The following is a 24,622-nucleotide window of genomic DNA, read 5'->3' as shown; positions in this document are numbered from 1 at the left end:
AAGAGTCAAAATGTTGGCGGTTTTCTGTTATTTCTCTATTCTACCATCACAAAGGTGTACAGTGAAAGGTAAAAAAGAGATCCAGAATTATAGTTCTTTGTAAGTCCAATGTCCTTTCCTAAACATTTATAGAAACCCAAACACAGGTGAGGGGGCGGGTGTCACATGGAAGTATTTTATCAATATTCTGCTTCCTTCATTATTTCATGTGCAATTTGTTTACTATAGCTTTGTGGTTTTTTTTGCTAGGGTGACATGTGACATGCGTTGACATTTTCCTTTGTCACTTTCCTTAGTGACCTAATTGAGAACGCTTGCGATCCATACCCATGAACCTCAAATGCCTTTGGATGATTAATTGACAAGTGCTCGGCTTGAAGAATGCAATTATTGTGACAATGAACTGGGCTTGCTCCATAGGCAGTTCTTTGAAGGATATATTTAAAAAGTTGTAACAGCGTGATGCAGGTTCAAGACATCTCATGTCATATTACGGGTTCATGACATGACCTGAATAACATCGCCCAAAAAGAAGGAACCAAGAGTTGTAGATCCAAGAGTTACAGAAGAACTCTGTCATCTGCAACTAGGGAAGCTCGACTATCATCCCCCATCTTTACGAACTTTTCAAGGACACCACTTTTTAAATAAATCTTTTTAAAAATGATGTCATTATTAAATGACTGTGTTGCTCTTGAGGGCTGGGTCCAGTTACAGCATGTTAAACAACCAGAACACCATTGATTGTGCTCATATTCCCATTACTCAATGTTGCAGCCTGGTTGCAGCTTTAAGGAGGAGTATTTATAAGGATTTAAGACATAGCCATGCTGTTGCCACTGGTAAAGCTGCAGTGTGTCCCAAGCCCAGCTCCAGACTCGTATCATTTCTAACTCCCAGAACCTGAAACCCCAACATTTATGTGCATCAAAACAGCCCTGCATGTGATATGAGATGGCATGGGGACATTGCATCTATCTATCTATCTATCTATCTATCTATCTATCTATCTATCTATCTATCTATCTATCTAGCCTTGGAATACAATTCAAAAGTGTCTCTTACATGGTTAACAGAGGCTTTCTAAGGAAACTTTGACCTCACTAAATGCTTTCACCACGACCCCTCTGATAGCCATTTCACATAAGCTCTCCATCCTTGTTACCACATGAGCCTGTTTTCTCTGACTCTGAGGCATGTCTCCAACATTTGTGTCTGTGCAACTGAAGCCACCAGGCAGCCCCTGGTAGTATCCAGAAATGAGTCTCTGGGAAAGGTCAGCTCTCTTTCCCATCTGGTAAATCAGAGAGAATGAGACCTCCAAAAGAACCAGTTTGTACCATGCTTCAAGTCGAACCAGTCCTTCATGGTAAAACACAGGTGCACTCACAGCATTTACCAATTCTGGCTCCTCTCCTCCTCTTCAGGGCATTTTGATCTCTCCCTTTTCCATACAGTGGGACCTACTTTAAGCTAATTAGTCTTAAGAGGGACATTTTGGACTAAATGCCCCCTTACACAACCAAATCTAGAACATCCAGGCAGGACACAGAACACAGTCATAGTTGAATATTCAAATATTTATAGGAGGGAATCCATAACATGCATTAATAGGCCATTTTACCTGGCCTACGCAGAATTCTTTTAGGAGCAAATTTTCATCACACAAGCACAGTTTGTGTGCTTGCAACGCCCAGCAGCTCACCTTCTGCATTGGATAACGGGGCTATGACAATAAGCCCATGGGAGATGAATGGTGCCTTCTGAAAAAGGCAAGCTGAAGGCACGTGGGGTGGAAATGGTACCGCACTAATATGATGAATGAACCTATGATGCCTTGCTGGATCATTCTGGCCTTCAAAGGCCCTGAAGATGCCTCTGCAACTCTTTTGGAAATTAAAAAAAAAAAAAAAACTTGAGGGAGTGCTGAAAGGGGTAAAATTGGAGTTATTTTGTTAGTAAAAATCGTTTTGTTTTATTTTATGATGCAAGTTTCATGTTATGTTGCGTTATTTCACATTTACCAAAAGGGGGGGGGGGAACAGCTGTAGCTATTGCTGCTGAAGTTATGAAACCAGTCCAGCACAACACAGTCCAGCTTGTGTTCCACATAGGCCTATTTTGGGTTAATTTTGTGAAAGGGTTGAAGAACAATGAGAAAATGGGTCCAAAGGCTCAAATGCCGACTTTACAAAAGCTTTATTCTTGGTTACAGAACAGCAAAGCACAAAACTGATTACATCATTTTATTGATTGGCCCCTAATTCCACCCAGCAGATAACCAATGGTCAGACCTGGGGGTGGCTCAGTCCTTGAGATAGAAGATTTGACATGTCTCCCACTACATTCTTTTGGTCAACCATGTTCCATGAACTGGTCTCTTCGGTCCCCTTTTTGGCTAGCTGTTGTTTTCTTATTCCTTGAGTCACTTCCTCCTCCACTAGCCCTCAATCTGGCCATCCAGTGCTTTCCTTCCTTGGATAGTTAGATGGCCCTCCAGTCTGACCAAGCATTTCTTCTTATTTTAGCCTCTCCTGTTTCTAGTCTGTCCTGTTGCCACCATGTTAAAGTACAACTGATGAAGAAGGAATGTATGAAGGTCAAGAAAGGCTATTGTGTGTCCCTGCCAATTTCTGCTTTGCTTGGAGATGGTCATTCTGAAATGCACTGTGGTCACATCAGAGGCTTTGAGACTGCTTCAGCTGTGTTCTTGGGCGAACACACCTATGTACAAGCACTCTGCATTATCAATCTATTCAATATCAAACATCCGAGATGCCTCTTGGTAGTATCCTATATGCCCATTCGTCCAAACAACATTAAGAAGTTCAGTGCCAAAACCCATACAAATATGGTTCTCTTCTATGGGCAAGCAATGAAAGGCAAATTGGATGGTTGCAGAGTGAAATTCAGAACAAAATTTGGGAGCATGCCTAGAGTGCTCATGTGGTTCACTAGAGTGAAAAGGACCCCCTTCACATAATCAAACACATCTGTGTTATTATTTCATCATATAAGCCAGAGTGGATTCCTGGAGCTGAACCCCAACTCCAGATATTCCTTGAATGTGCTGACAGGATTGATCTGTTCTAACCCAGAGCTCAATGCACAAATCATTGCCAAATCATTCAGAACAAGGAACTGAAAGTTGTTGTTGCACAATGTGACATATGAAGTAAAACACAGTGTTGAGCCTTTGGCCAACTTATTTTTGATTTATCTCCTTCCTCCCAAGTTTCACTAGTCCCTATCCTGCATTTCACTCCCGGACCTTTGCCCACAGCCTTAGAACAAGTTGCAGCTTTGGTGTGTCCACTCTTACCCAAGGGAGGATTTTTCTTCCACTAAGCTGGGACCCTGGAACTGATGGCTGCCAGCATTTTCCCCTCTTTGGTGAGACCTCTAGGGAGATGGTTGATGGAGATGGCAGTGATTCTGACCCTCCTGGCCTGTTTTTGGGGTAAGTCAAGCTTCTCATATCCTTTAAGTTTCATGTTAACAAATGTGCATTGATACAGATCAATCAAGCAGAGACTCACAACTAAGCTTCTGGTACATCCCCAGTTCTTTCAGTTGGGTTTTCTTGCTCCCATACTGCACCCCTGACTGTCTAAATCAAGAGTCTTGTAGCAGTACTTGGGACTTGCAGGGAAGAGGTGGCTTTGGGTATGCCGATCCCGCAAAGTATGAAGCGGGATCAAGCTTTGTTTTGCCGGCCAGGAACACAACAGCCTCCTCCCCGAAAGGGGATTGGTCAGGATCTGGGAGCTGGGAGGGCCCAGAGGGTTCTTAGGGCACCAGCGCATGGCCCTCTTCCGCTTTTGCACGTGGGCACGGTGCTGACACCCACCCACCCATCCCTAGAGCAGTCTGAGTTTTTACTGGTTGCCGTTTGCGGCCGGGTAGGAATTTTTTGCTGTCTGCCAAGATTGGCTGGTGGCAGGTAGTTTTTTTGCCTACCCCAGACCGCCAGGGTCTAAGGGGTTCCCCTTTCCTACTATCCTTGGTCACTTTATGGCAGGTGGTGCGGGTTAGAAGGCGTGAGCTGGACTTTGGGGTGCACCTTCAGGCTGCTTAGGCAGAGCAGAACTCACTTTCAGTCCTCAGGGGCCCAGCGGCACGAGGGCTGGTACAGGGCCCTGACCGGGACTGCAGGGGACACCTCAGAGGCTCAGCGACTCGAGGTGGCATTGCCTGCAGTCCAGTGACTCACCCCTTGACGGGGTGAAGACCTGAATAAGCTGCGCCGCCTGTAATGGGGCCTGGCTTGGAGTCGCTTGCATGCCCAACCTGGGGGACAAATACAATTCTGGTGCCTTCCGAGGGTCTGGCCTCCACACCACAGGTGCTTTGCTGCCCCTGCATCTGCAGTTCTCTCTCTGCTTCTCCTGTGATATATGACTTGGTAATAAAGTGGCCCTTTCTCCTAGCTCAAGTTGTCTCGAGTGTTCATTGGGGTGTGCGCAAACAAAAGGAAATGGCAGAAACCCTTTCCCTTTCCAACTCCAGAAACATTCCAGCACATGCTATAGAACTGCAGGGCTCTGCTTGGGGACTGCCTTCCAGTCTGAACCTAAGTACGTACTTAGTTCCAATACCCTGGGATTGAGACATGTATGGAGAGGCATCCTTTCCCCTCCGCCCTCCTGAAACTTGACAGTATAGTGCAAGGAGGGGAGTCTTTTTTGGTGGGCAATTTTCAGTCTTTCTAAAATACAAGAGAGAACTGCATGTTGCAGCTTTGTTCACACACAAGGAAGCTGTTGCAAACGCAGACTTCCTGCCTGTTGGTATAAAAAATACATAAAAAGAGGAACTTGAGAAATGCAGCCCTCCCTCCTTATCAACCACACTGACCGCAAAATCAAAACAGGCATGCAATCTATCAACTGGTTGCCCTGAGATTTCTCTAGCTAGCTTTCTAGTTCTCTGCCTCTTTGCTCCAGAAATCTCCCTTTCAGCTGAATGAATGGAAGGAAAAAATAGGGCTCCTGAATCCTTATTCATTGTCTTACAAGGCAGGAGTTTTAGAAGGTGTAGCTTGTGCACTTAATAACCACAGAGCAGCACCTACTGAAAATCCTTCTACAGAGCCTCTGTCGAAGCAGCATCTTCACCTGTTTCACTCCTGCCTCTGAGGCTTCTATAAACAGCTTCCTTCTTCTTGAAAGAGCTTTCCCATCTCTAACGCTCAGGGCTTCTCCCCTTCCACTTTGCTGCTCACTGCCAGCAGCAACTCATTTTAACAGGTCACATGCTGAAATGCAGCTTATCACAGTAACAATCAGATCAATAAAAGGAGGAAATCATGTTCATTGGGTGATCTCTGATTGCATCAGATCGGCTGTGTGACCTGTACAGAAAGCATTGTCCTCACTTGGACTTGGCTTTCTTTAAGTACCTAAGATGAGCCCTGCTGGATCAGGCCAAGGGCCCTTCTAGTCCTGCTTTCCTGTATCTCCTTTGGTCCACCAGATGCCTCTGTGACCACGCAAGACAGCAAGTTGCCTGTATCCTATTGCCATTCCCTTGCATCTGAGCACGCAGACAGGCTACTTCTAAAGTCTGGTGGTTGCATCAAGTAACCTGTGATGGACTTTCCTCTGAACATCTGTCCAATTCACATTTAAAGCAGTGCATCCCAAACTCCTACTGGGGAGTTGGGAGCACTGGAAGTACATGCAGGGGAGGATGTGATTTAAAGCCACTTCCTGTTTATGATTGTTTTTACAATTTTTTTTTTACTTTTACAAAGGCTTGGGGAGCCCAAGATGGGGAATTCCTTTCTGAAACTAGATTCCTAATTTTGCATTAGGGATATTGCGGTTTAACGTGAGGGATCTGAAACCCCTTAGTGCAAGTTTGCCCTTAGTGCAAGGAACCCTTTCAAACAGCATCACAGCATCACAATGACCATACCTTCTTTACCACCTGTACAGACATGATTCAAGAGAGCCCCATTGGAGGAAAATTAAATCAACCCCCTTCTCTCTGCTTTGGTCCACCAACTTGCCACTTCTCCCAGCCCACCATGTGAGGTCAGCCTCACAACTGGGTTTATTTGTACTTATTAATTTGTATCCTGTATTGCTTTGTTCCTGTAATACTTGACTTTGGGATAATGTCTATCTCGTGCTCTTACTTGAATATCCATTTCTGAATAGTATACCAACTTTTATCCTGCAATTATAAGACTCCTTGGACATAGGATGTGCATTTGCTTAGGGTGGAGCAGATTGTGTTACTACCACTGCTTTACTCTAACTGTGGGTCGGGACCCACTAGGTGGACTGTGAGCCAATTTCAGATGCGTCCCTATTCATTTCACTGTTTATTTTATTTTTAATACATTAGACTTGATGCTACTATGGTAAATGACTGTATTTACTATGTTTATGCTTTTAACAATGATAGTCAGTGGGGCTTATTCCTGGGTAAGTGTGGATAGGATTGCTAACTTTGGGATGCTTGGGGAATTTTTTAAAACAAATCATCAACGGCTTGGGAGGGTTAGGAGGGTCCTTCTTTATTGTAAATCTATTTTTAAACTCATACTTATTGAATATTTTTGATTTATATACTTACTTGATGTGATTCAATTTTGTTGTATGGGGGTGTTAAGAACTTTCCTGCTTGATGATGTCACTTCCAGCCATTAACCACTTCCAGGTTAATGACATCACTGCTGACCATATCCGAACAGACTGTCATTCTAAAAAGTGGGTCCCGCTGCTAAAAGGTTTCAGAGCCACTGCTCTAGACCATGCTGCTGCACCTTTATTTATCCTTCTATGTCATACCTCAAGATCTATCACCAGCCTGCTTTTGGGAATATTCCGACTCAAGCACAAACCCTATTCCAGAATGGGCTGACAAGGGCAGGGCTTTACAATGGCAGAAGAACTTTCCACAGTTGTAAAGTGGCAGCCAACGAAGTGCACAGTGTGCCATTGGTGGCCATCTTGGGAGTGCTGCCGTAAGAGGCAGTGATGCACAGACATCAGCTAAGTCATATTCTGTTGCACGTTTGCAACAGTCTGCTACCAAAGAGCAAGGGAGGCACAGAGGGAGGATAGGATTGGGGCATAATTTGAGCAAGTTATGTCTGGGCCATACTTGCCACATAAATATAGATGAGTACTCCCAATCTGTGAGTCTGATATTTCAAGGAGAGTACAACCTTTGCATAGCAGGCTGGCATGCTGGCTGGCACTGAGTCCAAAGATTTTTTATCAGAAAAACCTCTATGATGCCTGAATTTTATTGCAGTTTGTTCACCCACATCCAGAACTTGACTTACTCTCTGTGATGCGATTTCCCTAGGAGCCACTTTGGAGTCGGACCCAACCATTGCGATCCGGCTTGTGAATGGTTCAAATAAGTGCAGTGGGAGAGTTGAAGTGTTCCATAATGGCCAATGGGGCACCGTTTGTGACAATTTCTGGGATATCAAAGACGCCAGAGTTGTGTGCGAACAGATCGGTTGTGGACAAGCAAGATCAGCCCCAAGGAGAGCCCACTTTGGAAGAGGACCAGGTCCCATCTGGGTGGATAGTCTCCTCTGCAGAGGGACAGAATCAACCCTGCGTGATTGCCGAGCAGGGAATTGGGGAGCAAGCAATTGCCCCAAAGAAGAAAGTGCTGGTGTTGTGTGCTCAGGTACTTCTGTGAACTTGTTCAGCTGACTGATATTTTAGCAGAATAATTATGACAGGCAATGTTTCTTCTGAACCTGCTTCCCAAGTTGGAGTCTCATAGGTGTAAGGGGCTGCAAGTAAAGACGTAGCACTTATTTCTCAATGCAGAATAAGTAAACTTTAGTACAGCATTGCACACAGGGTTTTCACAGGGCTTATTCTATGGGAAGCAGGGGGTCCTTATCCTCTAGTACAAATGGTAAAGACTATACCTGCCGCCTATACATCCTGCAGCAAACTTCTATTCATGAATATTCCCAGTTGGCCTAATCCTATCCAACTTTCCAGTGCAAATGCAATCCCAAGATAAAGGGACAAATGTTTTCTCACATTGGGAAGACCACTGTAACCATCTCCCCCCCCCCCACCCCACTGCAGGATACAGAACAAACTCCATTAGCATGACTGCATTAGCACTGGAAAGTTGAATTGGATTGAGCCATGTGACCCTGATCTTTTAAAAGAAGCACAGCCCCCCTTCATAGTAGGCTTTGCACAGTGACTTCTTAATTGGAAAGAGCCACTGAGAACAGGATCATGTTCATCCCACCTTTTCTACCGTGTATGTAGTCATGATTCTTGGCAGCCATCCTGAAGTAGAAGATAAGCCACATTTCAACGCCTTCTTTCTTGCTTTGCCCTTCTGGCTTGCTGACTTTCTCGCCCACACTGAGGCAAGCACTGTGGTCAGCTTTATTGCTGGGCCACAAGTCAGTATGCCTGCTAACTTAGGAGAACGTTGGTCTTGGCCAGATTTATGTTTTGCTTTTCACACTCAGTGAGTCCTACAGTTGCTGACCAAAATCTCTGAAATATGATTAACTTAGGTGGGACTTCAGAGTCTGACAGTGCATCTGAGATCCGGCTTGTGAACGGTTCAAGTAACTGCAGTGGGAGAGTTGAAGTGTCCTACAATGGCCAATGGGGTGCCGCTTGTGATGATTACTGGGATATCAAAGACGCCAGAGTTGTGTGCCTGCAGATGGGTTGTGGAGAAGCAAAAGCAGCCATGGGCGGAGCCTACTTTGGAAGAGGATCTGGTCCCATCTGGGTGGATTATGTCTACTGCATAGGGAATGAATCAACTCTGCATCAGTGCGAATGGAGCTTCCATTGGGGAGCAAGCAACTGCCTCAACAAAGAAGGTGCTGGTGTTCTGTGCTCAGGTACTTCCAAGGACCTGTTGATCTTAAGTGACATTTTAGCAGAATAATTACCACGGGCACGGTTCTTTCTAAACCTACTTCCCAAGTTGGAGTCTCATAGGTGCAGGGGCTGGAAGATAAGAGGTAGCATTTTTTTCTGAATACACAATAATTAACTTTAGTACCTTATTGCACACTAGTGATCAGTAGTGGACCTCCCATTTACTTGATGGGGTAAATGCCCCGGGTGCAGAGCCCCATGCACCTTTAGGACTCTGAGGAAGCCTCCCTGAAGCTCCCAACAGGGTCGGAAACTGTGCTTCCGTTTCACCAGAAGCACAGTTTAAAGTGTTGGTGAACCTTCAGGAGGCTTTCCCGAAGCGTCCTGGAGTTGCATAAAGCACCATACACTCCAGGTAAATGGGTGGTTGGGTGGGCTTGTGTACCAGGGTGGTGGCATCCCTTGGGCAGTGCCATTGTGGACCTTTGCCCTGAGATATGGGGCTGGGGAGGTCCACTACTGCTAGTAATTACCCAACATTTCACACTATATACTAAACTTTAGTACTGCATGGTTTTCATAGGGTTTATTATATGGGAACAAGTGTGCCATTGCTCTTTGTAGTAACAGTGATAAAGAGTATACTTGCCACCTATGCATCCAGGAGCAAAGTTCCATCCATGAATATTCCTAGACTGTCAGCCCAATCCTATCCAAATTCCAGTGCAAATGCAGCCGTAATGCAGCCCCAAGCTAAAAGAACCAATATTCCCTTACCTTGGGGAGGCCTCTCTAACAGCAACCCCACCATATGCACACACAGCTGGATGCAGTACACACCCTGTTGGCAAGATTGTATCAGCACTGGAAAGTTGATTAGAATTGGGCCATGTGACCCTCATCTCTTAAAGCAGGGGTGCCCAAACCCTGGCCCTGGGGCCACTTGCGGCCCTTGAGGACTTCCAATGCGGCCCTCAAGGAGTCCCCAGTATCCAATGAGCCTCTGGCCCTCCGGAGATTTGTTGGAGCCCACACTGCCCCGACGCAACTGCTCTCAGCGTGAGGGCAACTGTTTGACCTCTTGCATGATCTGTGGGATAAGGACTCCCTCCACTGTTTCTGTTTCACGTTCGTGATGCAGTAGCGGCAGTGAAGGAAAGGTCAGTCTTGCTTTGTGCAAGGCCTTTTATAGCCTTTGAGTTATTGCAAGACCTTCATTCATTCATATAAGTTCCATCTCTAATATATTCATTTATGTAAATTTATTCAAATTTTAAATGTAAATCAATTCTTTTTTCCCCCAGCCCCCGACACAGTGTCAGAGAAATGATGTGGCCCTCCTGCCAAAAACTTTGGACACCCCTGTCTTAAAGAATACAGTCCTCATTTATAGCAGGCTAATGGGCTCCTTCACTACCAGTCTTGCGGCCTTATGTCCTCTATCACCAGTGTATCTTCCAATCTGGGCAGCAAAACAGGGGATCTTGGCCAATCTCCAGCCCGCTCTGGTCTATTTGGATCAAGTAGCAGCAGAAAAGGAGGTTGGAAGCAGAAAAGGAGGTTCAATCTTCTTGATTGAAAAGAGCCATTGAGAACAGAATCATGTTATTTCCACCTTTTCTACTCTCTCTGAAGTCATGATTCTTGGCAGTCATGCTGAAGCAGAAGATGAGCACCTTCCCATCCCTTTTCTCTTGCTTGGTCCTGCCAGCTTGCTGCCAGTCCTAGCCCACATTTGAAACAAGCACTTTGGTCAGTCTTAGAGCCAAGCCCAAGCCAGTACACCTGCTGACTAGGAGAACATTGGTCTTGGCCAGATTTATGTTCTGCATTTCTTACACAGTGAGCCCTCCAGTTGCTGACCCAAACTCTGAAATATGGTTAACTTAGGTGGGACTTTGGAGTCTGACCCTGCATTTGAGATCCGGCTTGTGAATGGTCCCAGTAACTGCAGTGGGAGAGTTGAAGTGTTCCATAATGGAATATGGGGCACCGTTTGTGATGATAGCTGGGATATCAAAGAAGCCATAGTTGTATGCCAGCAGATGGGTTGTGGAGAAGCAAGAGCCGCCCTAACTGGAGCCCACTTTGGAGGAGGAGCTGGTCCTATCTGGCTGGATAATCTTCACTGTACAGGGAATGAATCAAGCCTCCATCTTTGTCCAGCAAGGCCATGGGGAGAACATACCTGCGGTCATGGTGAAGATGCTGCTATTGTGTGCTCAGGTATGTTTTTGACTCTAAAGAGGTGTATTGATATTTAACCAAATGAATTTCCTATGAATGGTCTTTCTCCTGAACCTTCTCCCTTATGTGGTGCTTTGTGGATACAAGAGAATACAAGTTCAGTCAGTTAGAACAGGAGGAGTTGCATTATGTACCAGGTATCATTTCTGATCAGTCTTCAAGGCCAGCTCCAAACAGAGTGCTCTACAGGAAGTTGAAAGGTTACTAAGGTATGGTTAAGGGCTATCTGACAGAGAATGGTGCAATTCCCATATCAGCCCAAACTGCTGAAGAGGACTGTCAATCATAGTCACCACCTAGATATCCAGGAACAAAGCTGGATGCAAGACTGTCCCCAAAGTGAAGGAGAGAATAGCTCCACACAGAGTAGACCAACACTTTGGACCAAGCAAAATCCCATGGGAAAATTAGCTTTCCCTCTGGCTGCAGCCAGTGCATTCTGATGCAGAACCCAGGTGGGTTTCCTTATTAGTTTATCTATCAGAAAGAATCCACGCACCTTTGACTGTTCTTGATGGAACTGAGATCCATGCATTCAGAATTTTCCACACAGGGTTTGAATGTATGGTTGGAATCTCAGATGGTTGCCCCATATCTGTGTGTTTTGAGTTCTTCAGGTGAGAGATGGTGCCCTCGACTGTCTTCTTCAGCACCTTCCTTTATGACTGAAGCTACAAAACAAGTGCTTGTTCATAAGGCTCTTTACATGGGGTTATAATGAAATAGAAACAGTGGAATGGAAGTATTTCATAACCCTTGCACTATTCAATTGTTATTTATGATGTGTCGAATTACTTCTGGGACATGGACAGTGCCTTTGGGAAAATTCCCGCCCCCTTTGGGAAACAAAGAGTTGTAAAATGCCTAGATTTTAGGTACGTTCCTTTCTTTGCATTCCCCCTGTTTCTCAAGGCAATTCTGTGTTTCCTAATGGTGTGACTGTTTTAGCTCCCCTGCCTCTTGCAACCAAAATATGTTTCACAGATTCTGCTTTGGGCTGCAAACTTTCATTTACATCTCACTTCCTTGGCTAAAATCCAGGAATGACTGAGTTAGGGGTTAGCCAGCGGATTTGCTAAGTTCCTGCTGGGCTGTTCCCCAGGCAGGGAAAAGGTGGAGATCAAATAACTGGATGGTGTCATTCCAGCCAAGGAAGAAAACAGCTTCTCAGCCAGAACATCTCTCCCTTCCTCCTCCAGCCACCCGGGTAAAGCCCACCAACCACAGGCTGAGACTGCGAGGAGAAATGGTTGGTGGTTTCCACCAAGGTAAAATCAGATAAGGAACAGTTTATTATCCAACAAAACTTAGGGATTTTATGTTGATTTTAGAGTTTGTCTTCTGCAGGCCGGGCGCTACAAGCATTTTCAAAACCTGCAGCAGCCTCTCTGAGTTGTACCCCTCTGCCATCCACTGGGACAGTATTATTATAGGGAAAACTTTTTTCCTGTCAAATTCAAGTCCCCTTACTCTTTTGGCATGCTCATTGATTTTGCTATCCCCTTTTCAGTGGCGTGGCTAGAAGGTGTGGGGGCAGGCCAGACCAGGTGACACCATTGGGGGTGACACTACTAGTGGCCAACATTTTGGAAACCTTGTGGAAAATGACTATTTATGAATAATGCCCTCATGTTGTAGATCAGGGATCCCCAAACTTTTTGGGCCCAGGTCAGCATCATATATCTTAACAAGGTGTTGAGGGCTGAATGTGGCCCACAGGCCAGGGTTTGAAGACCCCGTCATATATCATTGGAAAGGTAATGTCACACAGAACGTAAAGAAACTACCACTGCATTATGTTGGGCATATGATATTTCATTTATTCTGTATGGGAGGAGATCCAACATGGGCATGCCACAATGAACCCTTGCACAGAATTATGCAAACCTAGTGATGCCACTGCCCCTTTTTCTTTTATTCAACTTCTAATAAACCTTTTACATTTGACTTTAAGTCTGCCTGGTCCCAGGTGCAGGAAGTACAGTGGATTATCATGTGTCCTTGCGCTGCAGGTGCTACTGTGAATCTGATAGAGACCCCTGAGATTCAATATTGCTCTAGGAAGGGTGTTCTGGCTAGAATGATTTCCTGGGTCAGTAACAGCAGAATTTAAGTCCTATCTCACCTTAGCACCGGCATGGAGCTCTCGCTCTGGCATTGGGTGTCACAAACATGCTATAAGGCAAGTCTGCAACACCCAAAGAGGAGTCAGCGCTGGTACTGGCCCAGCGCCAATCGGCACTGTGGTAAACACCAGATGGATGCCACCCAGAGCATGGTAAGAGCTCTGAGTTGTGGTGAGGATGTTGGGGGTGAAGAACAGCATTCTAGGGCGGGCTTAGAGTGGGGAGAGACTGGGACAGCAAAGAAACCGGCACTGGAGGGGGTGGGACTGGTGGAGCCCTGCTCTGCGGTATCCTACCATCCGTATTGGTCTGCAAAGCCCGACACAGAGGCTTTCATGTCTCAAAACTTGAGGAACCCCATTACAAGGCTTGGGCTTTCCACAGGGGAAGGGGGAAGAAGTCCCTTTTCTCTGAGGCGACCTCCGACAGCCCCAGTCGTGCTGCTAGATGCAGTGGTAGCCATTTTTGCTCTGCTGCCCCCAGCAGCGCCCCTGGGGATAGGATTGGGCTGCTCCTCTACCAAGGCATTTTCCCATTCAACTGTGCGCCCAAGCAGAGAAAGAAGGGAGCAGGAAGAGAGCAAGAGTGCTAACCACTAGGGCACTCCTGTCCCAGAGCATCATGTGTTTGCTGACAGCCCCCCTCTCTTGACTGGGAAACATGCTGTTGTGAAACATGAAGGAGGGACTATCATGGCTTTTTCTAGATAAACTCTAGGATTGGTGTGAATACATGGTTGAAGATGATATTTGGGTCAGTAGGGCTTCTGAATAGGAAAACCTCTGTCACGCCTGACTGACTCACTTTCTGTAATGTGATTTATCTAGGTCCAAATTTGGAATCAGACGCTGCCTTTCAGATCCAGCTTGTGAATGGTCCAAGTAACTGCAGTGGAAGAGTTGAAGTGTTCCATGATGGCCAGTGGGGCACTGTTTGCAGTGATCACTGGGGCATCACGGACGCCAGAATTGTATGTCAGCAGATCGGTTGTGGAGAAGCAAGAGCAGCTCCATCTGGAGCCCACTTTGGAAGTGGAACTGGTCCCATCTGGCTGGATGATGTTCACTGCAATGGAACAGAATCAGTCCTCAGTCAGTGCCCAGCAAATTACTGGGGAGTTCACAATTGCGATCATGGAGAAGATGCTAGTGTCATTTGCTCAGGTAGGTTTCTGACACCAAAGAGGTGGATTGTCACTTTGCAAGATAAATTGTCTGTAGTTTACATTTTACTTTCTCCCCATGTGGTCCCTAGTAGATGCAAGAGGATGTAATTAAGGATAGAACATTCCTTTCAGAAATGGAAATAACTAATACGTAAGACTGTGTTTCACATTAGAACTGTCTCAGTGCATTATTCATGTGGTGGGGGTGCTCTTGACTGCTCCAGTATTTATTTATTTATTTTTCACATTCAGAGATAGAGCTTGTGCAGTTAAGTCAAGAGAGTCGATGATGCCTGAATTTTATTTCAGTTTGTTCATCTACACCCAGCACTTCACTTACTGACTCACTCTCTGTCATGTGATTTTCCTAGGTGCAACTTTGGAGTCAGACGCTGCCATTGGGATCCGGCTTGTGAATGGTTCAAATAACTGCAGTGGGAGAGTTGAAGTGTTCCATAACGGCGAATGGGGCACTGTTTGTGATGATGACTGGGATACCAGGGATGCCAGAATTGTATGCCAGCAGATGGGCTGCGGAGAAGCAAGAGCAGCTCCAGGTAGAGCCCACTTTGGAATTGGTCCCATCTGGCTGGATGGAGTCCGCTGCAGTGGAACAGAACCAGCCCTCAGTCAGTGCCCAGCAGTTAAATGGGGAGATCATAATTGCAGTCACGGAGAAGATGCTGGTGTCATTTGCTCAGGTAGGTTTCTGGCTCCAAAGTGGTAGATGGTCACTTTACCAGATACATTATCTATTGTTTATTTTCCTCCTGAGCCTAGTATTTTTCCCAAGTGTTTATTTTCCCCATGTGTTGCCTAGTAGATGCAAGTAGTTGTAAGTAAAGATGGAGAATTCCTTTTGGAAATGGGAGTAACTAATACGTAAGACTGTGTTTCACAGTAGAACTGACACAGAATTTGACTGACTGGGAGGATGGTGTACTTGACTGCTCCAGGACTAGTAATAGAGCTGGTGCAATTTAGCCATGAGAGTTGCTCTGCCTCTGTGCTTGGCATCCCTTGTATGTATAAGAGCATATTCCAGACTGCCACTGCATTATCACGGGGCCTCTAGGGACGTTCAAGGGGATCAGTATGGAGGATGAGAGAAACCACCATTTCCTGCCACTCATCACAAGGGTCATGGATCTCAGGTCAAGCAGCCTGGACCTGCATTTGATCTTTCCACTATGGTGGCCATGTGGGCAGAGGTACATCAAGAGAATCATGCCACTTTGGACCCCAGTATCCCCTCTGCATAAAGGAACCCCCTTTATAGGCATCATTATGGGAGTCTTGGGGGTGCTTCCATTGCTCAATGGGGAAGGTGAGAAGAGGCATGACTGCTAGGAGCCTGTCACATTCAGGGCACAATCCTGATTGCATTGGCTGAATATCATCATGAAAGTACCATAAAGCACTTTCTCGCCAACATAAGATTGGCTGGCACACTGACATGCGCCGGCTTCCCCGCGCCAACATGGGTCCCAGGATGGGAAGAGTTTGTGTCAGCCAAGCTCAGCCAGTGCAGGGGTCTGGAGGATGTGAAGAGCGTGGGAAGGAGGCAGGAGGAAGGCATTTTGGGGCAGAGGGAGGGTGTGCGGTGGACATTCCCAGAGGCAGGCAGGGCACGGGAGGTGGGGCCGGGATCCGGCAGTTATGCTGGATCCTAGCCCTCTTCCTGGGCAGTCCTGGGCTGCTCAGATTTGTGTCACCTCATCAGGTGACACAGATCCGAGTTGACCCTTTGGGGCTGTTGCAGCTCAACAGTGAGTAAGGGGGAAAGTTTCCCCTTGCCTTGAGCTGAACCTCAGACATCTGCGAACGTGCGCTGGATACAGCACAGGCCCACTGTCCTGCCTGTTTCAGTGGAAGTTAGGATCTTGCCCTTAGTCTCCCACATTTGTTGTCTTTGTGTGTGTGTGTGTGTGTGTGTGTGTGTGTGTGTGTGTGTGTGAATGCTCAGTGCAACACACAAAGCCCCGTGTTGGACTTATCTACAGGTTCTTCAGCAACCTGATGGCAGCACTGCTCTGAGTACACACTACCCTAGCTCTGTACTAAACTGGCTGTGCTGTACATCAACTGAAACTCAGAAGGTGGAAGAACTTTCAAGTGGGCTTCCTATCTGGTGTTAAAGGTCTTCAGATGCAGATAGGGGAGGCAGTCCTTGAAATATATTTTGGAACTAACATGGTTAGGGTTTTATCTGTAATAATCAGCAAGCGGAATCATTTCCATCAACTAACAGGCAAAGACTGAATCTTGTAAAACAAGGATGGGCAATGGCATCAAAAGGGGGGTTGAGGGGTCGCAGGCCCCAGGTGCCAAGCTGCAGGGATATGACACGTCTAGTGACCAGAATTGCTAAAATCACGGTTTCTAGGAATAATAGCATCATGTTATATACCACTCAATGCGTAATTTACAGCGGAATGCAATGAAACAAACTGCATTGAAATATCTGTGTTCTATCAAAAGCTATAGTCAAATAACCAGAAAAGGAACCACAATTACTTTATGTTACAAAAAAGGTTTTCCTTAACTCAAAACTGAACAATGAGTCTGAGTGGTTTTTTTGTTGGTTTGTTGGTTTTGTTGTTGAGCCACTTTTTTTTTATTGGTTACTGATTGGTTTAGCAACCCGTACTGTTCTATAAATAAATAAATAAATAAAGGGTTGTGACACCAACTGTAGTAACACCACTAGTGGGTATTGTTGGTCATTGGCTTAAATGACTTTTAAACTGTTTTCCAAACATTCATGGTCTATCAGTGGTTGTTAATCATGGTGGCTACAATGAACCTCCAGATGCAGAGGAAGTATGTCACTGAGTCAGGGATGGATCCAGTATTGTGACGGATCCAGTATGAGCACTCTTAACTCCAGAGCCCAGGTGAACCAGTTGGGTAGACCTGGGCTCCCATCTGGACTTGGAGCCCAGATCTACCTGCTGGGCTCCCATTCTGACTGCCCTCTGGAGCCATTTCTTCCAGGTGGGTAGACCTGGGCTCCTGGTTGAAATTTACCCTCTGTGGCTGAGATTTGTTGGGTGGGTAGACCTGGGCTCCTGCACAAACTTGAAGCCCAGATTAATTTTGTTGTATGGGGGGGGGGTGTCAAAAATTTATGGGCCCCAGGTGTCAAATGACCTAGCTACGCCAGTGAGGATGGGACATGATAATGAAGACTAGTGTCTATGAGTCACTATACAAACTACATCATGTACTACTTGCTGTTTCTGAAATATCTTCAAAAGCAGCCATAGATAAAATGTACATGATAGTAGTCCAACTGCAAGGTGATGGGCAACCTAACTTGTCCTGGAGCAGGGAGGCCAGCAGGTCTACCCCGCATCCAAGGCAGAGTTGAACTATAAGCAGCTCAGCCCGGGGCAAGGTGAATCACTTTCCCTTACCCCAGGTAAAGCTTCAGCAGTCCCAATGGGGCTACTCAGATCTGCTTCACTTAAAGTGCTGACACAGATATGAGCAGCCCGGAGCTGTTCTGGGCTTCCTGGGAATGGGGATACGATTTGGCATTAGATAAAAGCATGTTAGACTTACTTCTCTGCAAACTGCCTGGTCTCCAATGAGCCAGGATTCACCCCTCTCAGATTGCGGACTGGGTATGCTATTGGCAGCCGGGCAGAGCCTTCCGCTGTTAGTGTTGGACCGGAGTGCTTAACAGTGGTGCACCTTTTGCATTGTCATAACTGGACATATGGGAGTGGATCACTAGATCTGTTTCCATAGGTTCAGGATAAGACTGGGCTGTACGGCTGCAATCATATACACGCTTGAGAATGACAGCCCAATCCTATGAGGGCCTCATATTGGAACAGCCGTGTGTGAAGGCCTGGAAGGGGGCAGGAAGGATATCAGCAGTCATGGAACTGGCTAATATCCTGTCCCCCTTCCTGGCCTCAATCTGCCTTCTTGAAATCACCAGCTTGGAACTCCATAGTGGTGGTGGAGGCATTCAAGTGTGGAGGGAAATTAGCAAATCCCATCATTGTTAACTAGCACAAATTGATGCAAAACCCATGTGGGTTGCTTATGACTGCATATGCAAAGTGAGTGCTGGTTCAAGCTGGTCTTTATACAGGTAAACAGGCAATGAAATGGAAAAGTTCCATAACTCTTCTGCTGTCCCATATTTATTTATTACGTGTTGAAATCCCTATTGAACATGGGCAAATCCTTGGGGGAAATTCTCTCCCCTTTTGGGAGACAAGTACTGCTGGGATACATACAGACACAGGAAGGATGACTGAAGGAGGAACTACCTGAAGTGTTGAAGGAGGAACTACCACAATTTTTTCCAGAGATAAAATCACAGATTGAACAGTGGTTGCCAATTCCGTATGCATTGAAAGTGACAGATGTGCTATCCCACAGATTAAGTGCACATTGGGGTCAATAGGGCTCCTTGGACAGGAAAATCTCTGTCACATCAGAATTTCATTTCAACTTGTTCATTCACATCTAGTACTCTTGCTGACCCTGCTCTCCTGCTCTCTGCAATATGATTTATCTAGGTGGGACTTTGGAGTTAAACACAAGTACTGGGATCCGGCTTGTGAACGGTCGAAGTAACTGCAGTGGGAGAGTAGAAGTGTTCCATGATGGCCAATGGGGCACTGTTTGTGATGACAGCTGGGATATCACAGATGCCAGAATTGTGTGCCAGGAGATGGGCTGCGGAGATGCAAGATCAGCCCAATCCAGAGGTGCCTTTGGACATGGAACTGGTCCCATCTGGCTGGATGATGTCCACTGCACTGGAACAGAATCAGCCCTCAGTCAGTGCCCAGCAAAGCGCTGGGAAAGTCATAATTGCAACCATGGAGAAGATGCTGGTGTCATTTGCTCAGGTAGGTTTGTGAATGGTAGGTAAGGAGATGAATTGTCACTTTGCCAAACACTGGTGTTCCTAGAGGGTGAGTATAAAGTTTCTTCAGGCGTCTGGCCACTGGTGTAAAGAGGCCCCTCCCCCCCGAGCCAGTTTCGACTGCAAAATCTCCAGGAATCCCCTGAGGTAACCCTGCTAGAGGTGGAGCAATTCAGCTGGAAGGGCTGCTGTACCTCTGTGCCTGGCATCCCAGGTACATATGTTGAGGGACAACCCATGTCTCCATTGGCAATCTGTTCCATGGCTGAACTGCCCTGACCATCAAGAATTTCTTCCTGAGGTCCAGCCGGAATCTCCTGTCTTGCAGTTTGCACCCATTGGATTTAGTTCTACACTCTGAGCTAGTTGAGAACAAATTTGTGCCTTCCTCCATATGATAACCCTTCAGGTTTTGAAGAGTGCTGTCATATCCCCTCTCAGCCTTCTCTTCTTCAAATTAAACATACCAAGTTCCCTCACATGGTGCACTTGGATGGTGCACTTGACTGCTCCACTACTAGTGATAGAGGTGGTGCAATTCAACTGGAACAGTTGCTGTACCTCTGTGCTTGTCATCCCAGGTACATATAAGCATGTATTCCCAACTGCCACAGCATTCTCAAGGATCTTATAGGGATGTTCCTGGTGGTCAGTATGGAGGATGAGAGAAACAGTATCTGTAGTAGTGGCACTTGCAGATACCCTATCCCCCTTCCTGGCCTCAATTTCCTTCTAGGGTTCACTTAGAATCACTGGTGCAGATCTAAGTAGACCAATTTAAGTGGTGGAAGCTTATCCCAGGTAAGGGAAAATTTATTTCCTTACCTAGAGGAGATTCCTGGGACTGCCTCTCACAGGATGCAGCATGAGTTCTGGTGGTGCAACTACATCGGAGGGTATTGAAAAATAGGATTGGGTTGTAAGTACCTTTAAACATAATGGGACTTACTTCTGAGTAGACATGCATAGAATTGCTCTGTTCAGCATGATTAACCTTGGCAGGTCCACCTGAAAGAAAAATGGTCTTGTCAGTCTAACATGCTGAAGCTGTTACCAGGAAGCTGGGGAGGGGGGGCGGAGGAGATTTATTTAATAAATGTTTCCCTGGAGTACGATACAGGTTGGCCAGTCCTACCCTTCCAATGTGGACTGATTAAAGCACAATGAAACAGCTCCCTGATAGTGAATCTAGTTCTAGTTAGCACTGATGCAGAGAGAGAGAGAGAGAGAGAGAGAGAGAGAGAGAGAGAGAGAGAGACTCTTTAAAGAACAGACTGAGAGAGAAGGAAATCTTCTAATCAAAGAGGCTAAAGATTTACTGTAAATGAACAATCATCAAAAAGAATGTACATCATCAATTATTCAAATGCAGTAAGAAATCAATCAACCTTGGTGTGAACATGCATGTTCTGGTGTTTGGTGCACCAATAAGAGAGGAAAAGGGGGGGAATTGGGGGAGGGAGGGCTTAGGAATGCTGTAATGCTGGCATTCTTATTAACTGCTGCTGCCATCTTTACTCCTGTCTCACCAGTGCATCTTCAAATCTAACCAGCAGCTTTGGTGTGGGAAATTCTCTTATAAGAATTTAGACTCAATGTTGGAGAGTTTCAGTGTCAACTCCCTAGTCTCCCATATAAATATTTAGCCCTAGCCTTCCTCATTGTCTATCATCTCTTTCTTTTCCAGGAAATCAGCTGAACTCTTCTCGTTTGTCTCTCTGGGCTCCTGCCCTCTCTGTGTTTTTGGCAACGGCTGTTCTAGCTATTGGAGGCGTTATTTGGTATCTCAGATCTAAATGGAAAGGTACTATAATGATTGGCCTGCTGAAAATGTTTTCATTGCAATACATTGGGTCGGAATCATAGCATACATGGTTCTGTTGCCTACCGACCCTGATGACAAATGGTACTGCACCATCTTACAGCTCACCCACCCATCCAGACCACACTTGGTTTGGTGTTTGGAGGTTATTCACAAAGGACAGTACTATTCCACATCATGTGATATCGGCCATGATTTTGAAAATTTTTAGTGTTCAAGACACCAGCATTCTAATCCCTGCTAATTGGGCAAAGCAGGGCACATTATCAAGTGGAGCTCCTCTAATATCACAGGCCAACACACATTTTGCTTCCTTAAATGTGGAAGGAGGTCTAGAGGGTAGAGCCTCCGTCTGCCTGAAGATAACATCCACAAGGTCGCCAGTTCGAGGCCACCGGCACCGTGCGACCTTGAAGCAGCTGACAAGCTGAAGCCGAGCTATTCCATCTGCTCTGAGCGTGGGAGGATGGACGCCAGAATGTGAAGCCAGATCAGAATGAAACACCTGAATGTAGTGGTTCTTGAAAGAAAGAATCTTCTTTCAAATTGTAAAAATCCCTATTTAATAAGGGATTTAAATAAAGCCTGCCTATGTAAACCGCCTTGAATAAAGTCTTGAATAAAGACCAAGAAAGGCGGTATATAAATACCTATTATTATTATTATTATTATTATTATTATTATTATTATTATTAAATATTATAACAATTCCTGGGTATATTTGGGGTGCCAATTCCAAAAATGGCATCCATTTTGCCCTGTCATGTCTAGTTTTGGAGATATAGTATAGCCTCTTTAGTGAATGGTTCAAGCAGCTTCCTCATGAGGAAACCTACACCATGGCTTCCTCATGAGGAAGCTGCTTGAACCATTCACTAATGAGGCTATACTTTATCTCCAAAACTAGATGTGATAGGGCAAAACGGATGCCATTTTTTGAATCGACACCCCAAATTCATATCAAACCACCATAAAGTTTGGAAAAAACTTTTCTGACCCTCAATTTTGTAGGCTTGTGTATTTAGCAGGGGGAGACAGCCACATTTCATTACAGCACAGTGTCTTTTCCAGTGACTGTTTTGTGGTGTTCTCCTGCATCTTTTTAGATTGTGAGCCCTTTTGGGAGAGGGAGCCATTGTTTGATTTTTTTCCTGTAAACTGCTTTGTGAAACTTTTTGGTGAAATGTGGTATACAAATCATCATCAATCATCAACCAGGCCACACTGGAGCAGGTAAGGCAGGCCATGGGAGGTTTAGGGGAAGAGCCAGGGGGCAGTGATGATGATGTTGTTAGTGATGAATTTAATAATTCTATTTTGGTTTATTGCTGTAATGTGCTCTTTTCCTATAGGTAGCAGGGGAAATGTCATGTATTGAACAAAATGAACATAATTGATGTAAGGACATTTTATATATCATTCTCCTTTATTTCCCTGTGCCCTCTAGAGAGCTGACTGGAAAACAGAAATCACTAGGTCTTTCCCTCTGCACTAGTAGCAGAATGTTGGCCAGGAGTGGGTTGAGTTCCATGTTCCTCTTTTAGACTGTATGTCATAAAATCTTTTTGCTATCAGGAGATGAATAGGGCTCCTATCCTACAGATTCAGATATACATTCTACTTCTTGAAGCCTGTAGAATAGATCTAGCTCTTAAAAAGCTGTGCATGTGTTCAGAGAAGCTTGAACAGGGAACTAAGAGAAATAGACAACTTAGAAAAATAAACATCCCACAAGGGGACTGAAATAATTAAATTATCCACAAGGCATGCAGAGAATAACCCTAGGGACCCAGAGGCTAGGATCTCCCTGTTGGAAAGCATTGGGTGGGGCTAACTGCCTTTTCTCCTCTAGGAGAGAAAGACACCTTCCAGAATCATAGCAGTGTTATTCTAATGTGCATCTTGTCTTTGCTGTTAGGCAGAGGAATTCTTGTTGAACATAAAAGAAATTGCAGAAGTGAAATCATAAGTCACTTGGGCATCTGGGAAACTTTTTCTATGTTTCATTTTTCCTTTGGGAATCACAACATACACATTCATTCTTATGAGCACACAAGTGTTCTTATGGGTGCACATCCCATGTGACACCTGCCCACAGCTAAAGAGTCAAAACTCTGGCAGTTTTCTTTCTGTTATTGCTCTATTCTACCATCATAATAGGTGTACAATGAAAGGTGAAAATGAGATCCAGAACTGTAGTGTGTCCAATGTCCTTTCCTAAAGATGTATAGAAATCCCAAAGACATGAAAGGTGTGGGTGTCACATGGGAATATTTTATCAAAATTCTGCTTCCTAGGATTCCCTGCTTCCTAGCAGGGGCGGATCCAGGGGTGGCATGGGTATATGCCCCCCCAACTGTCTGCCACCAGGCAAGGATACTTGCTGGGCTGGGGATCAAAATCAGGCCCCAGGGGAACGCCCACTGGGTGGGCGCTGGTGAGATTGGCTGGAATGGAGGCCAGGCAGGAGCCCAGGTCTACCCAGCTTGGTACCAGGGCTCCAAGGCTAGGTGGGAGCCCAGGTCTATCCATCCAGCAAACCTTGGCCACAGAGCTCATAAAGTTCAAACCGGAGCTCAAGTCTACCCACCTGGTTGACTTGGGCTCTGGAGTTGCTAGTGCTGCTGCCCCCCCCACCCCAAATACAAACACTGGATCTGCCCCTGCTTCCTAGTAACTATAAATTCTTTCTAACCCCCTAAGATGTTTTCCACTGTTAAAAGTGAAACATTGGAACTAGATCCTACTATGTGTTTTTAATCTGTGACTTGAAGGCTGGAGCAACATTTTTAATTGTGCTTTAGATTGATAGATATCCAAAGGACAGGCGAGGGGCTGGATGTCACATGGGAATTTTTATCAATATTCTGCTTCCTTCATTATTTCCTATGCAATCGTCTAACATAGTTTTGTGCTTTCTTCCTAGGGTGACATGTGATTTGCAGTTTCCTGACTGAAGTCTTGTGAACCATAGCCATGAACTCTCTCAGATGCCTTCTGGATGATGAACTGATGGGTGTTCAGCTTGAAGAAAGCAGTTAATATGATGACAAACCGGGCTCGCTCAGTGTGCAGTTCTATGAAGGATATATCCTAAAGGTTGTAACAGAGTGATGCAGGTTCAAGACATCTCATGTCATGCCATCACCCATCTTAAAAAAATAAATTTGTTGGAATCGCATGGATGTGTTGCTCTTGAGGGCTGGGTTTAGTTGCAGCATGTAAAACCAGAACAGAATTGAGTGTGCTCATATTCCCATTATTTATTCTTACAAAGAATAACTTTAGTTGCCTCTTGGCGAGTTCATGAGGATTTGTAGTATAGCCACGCCCTTGCCATTTGTAAGGCTGCAGTGGGTCCGAGTCCAGTCCCAGATCATTTCTAACTCTCAGTACCTGAAACTCCCACACATGTGTGCATCAAAATGGCCTTCCATGTGATTTGAGACGCCATGGGGACACTACACTGAGGGACAGCTCTTAAAGGAGGCAGGGTAGGAAGAGGGCAAAATGACCAGAAATGTA

The 24,622-nt window shown here is 45.5% G+C and overlaps 1 protein-coding gene across 2 annotated transcripts; it reads left to right on the top strand.

The window, feature by feature from the left end:
• The first annotated feature begins 3,239 nt into the window (after positions 1 to 3,239).
• Positions 3,240 to 24,264, top strand: LOC136654143 (deleted in malignant brain tumors 1 protein-like). 2 transcript variants are annotated; one of them, XM_066631031.1, is made up of 10 exons: positions 3,240 to 3,460; positions 7,324 to 7,659; positions 8,525 to 8,863; positions 10,734 to 11,069; positions 14,044 to 14,379; positions 14,753 to 15,082; positions 18,923 to 19,258; positions 20,963 to 21,079; positions 22,450 to 22,495; positions 24,024 to 24,264. In XM_066631031.1, the coding sequence occupies exons 1-9, from the start codon at positions 3,367 to 3,369 to the stop codon at positions 22,473 to 22,475; spliced, it is 2,250 nt and encodes a 749-aa protein (XP_066487128.1). In that variant the 5' UTR covers positions 3,240 to 3,366; the 3' UTR covers positions 22,476 to 22,495; positions 24,024 to 24,264. The 2 variants fall into 2 exon arrangements, with proteins under 2 accessions (XP_066487128.1, XP_066487129.1); XM_066631032.1 differs by lacking the exon at positions 22,450 to 22,495.
• Positions 24,265 to 24,622: the final 358 nt, after the last annotated feature.

This window comes from Tiliqua scincoides, chromosome 5, assembly GCF_035046505.1.
Source record: "Tiliqua scincoides isolate rTilSci1 chromosome 5, rTilSci1.hap2, whole genome shotgun sequence".
Taxonomy (NCBI): Eukaryota; Metazoa; Chordata; class Lepidosauria; order Squamata; family Scincidae; genus Tiliqua; species Tiliqua scincoides.
This window is presented reverse-complemented; position numbering and strand designations above follow the sequence as displayed.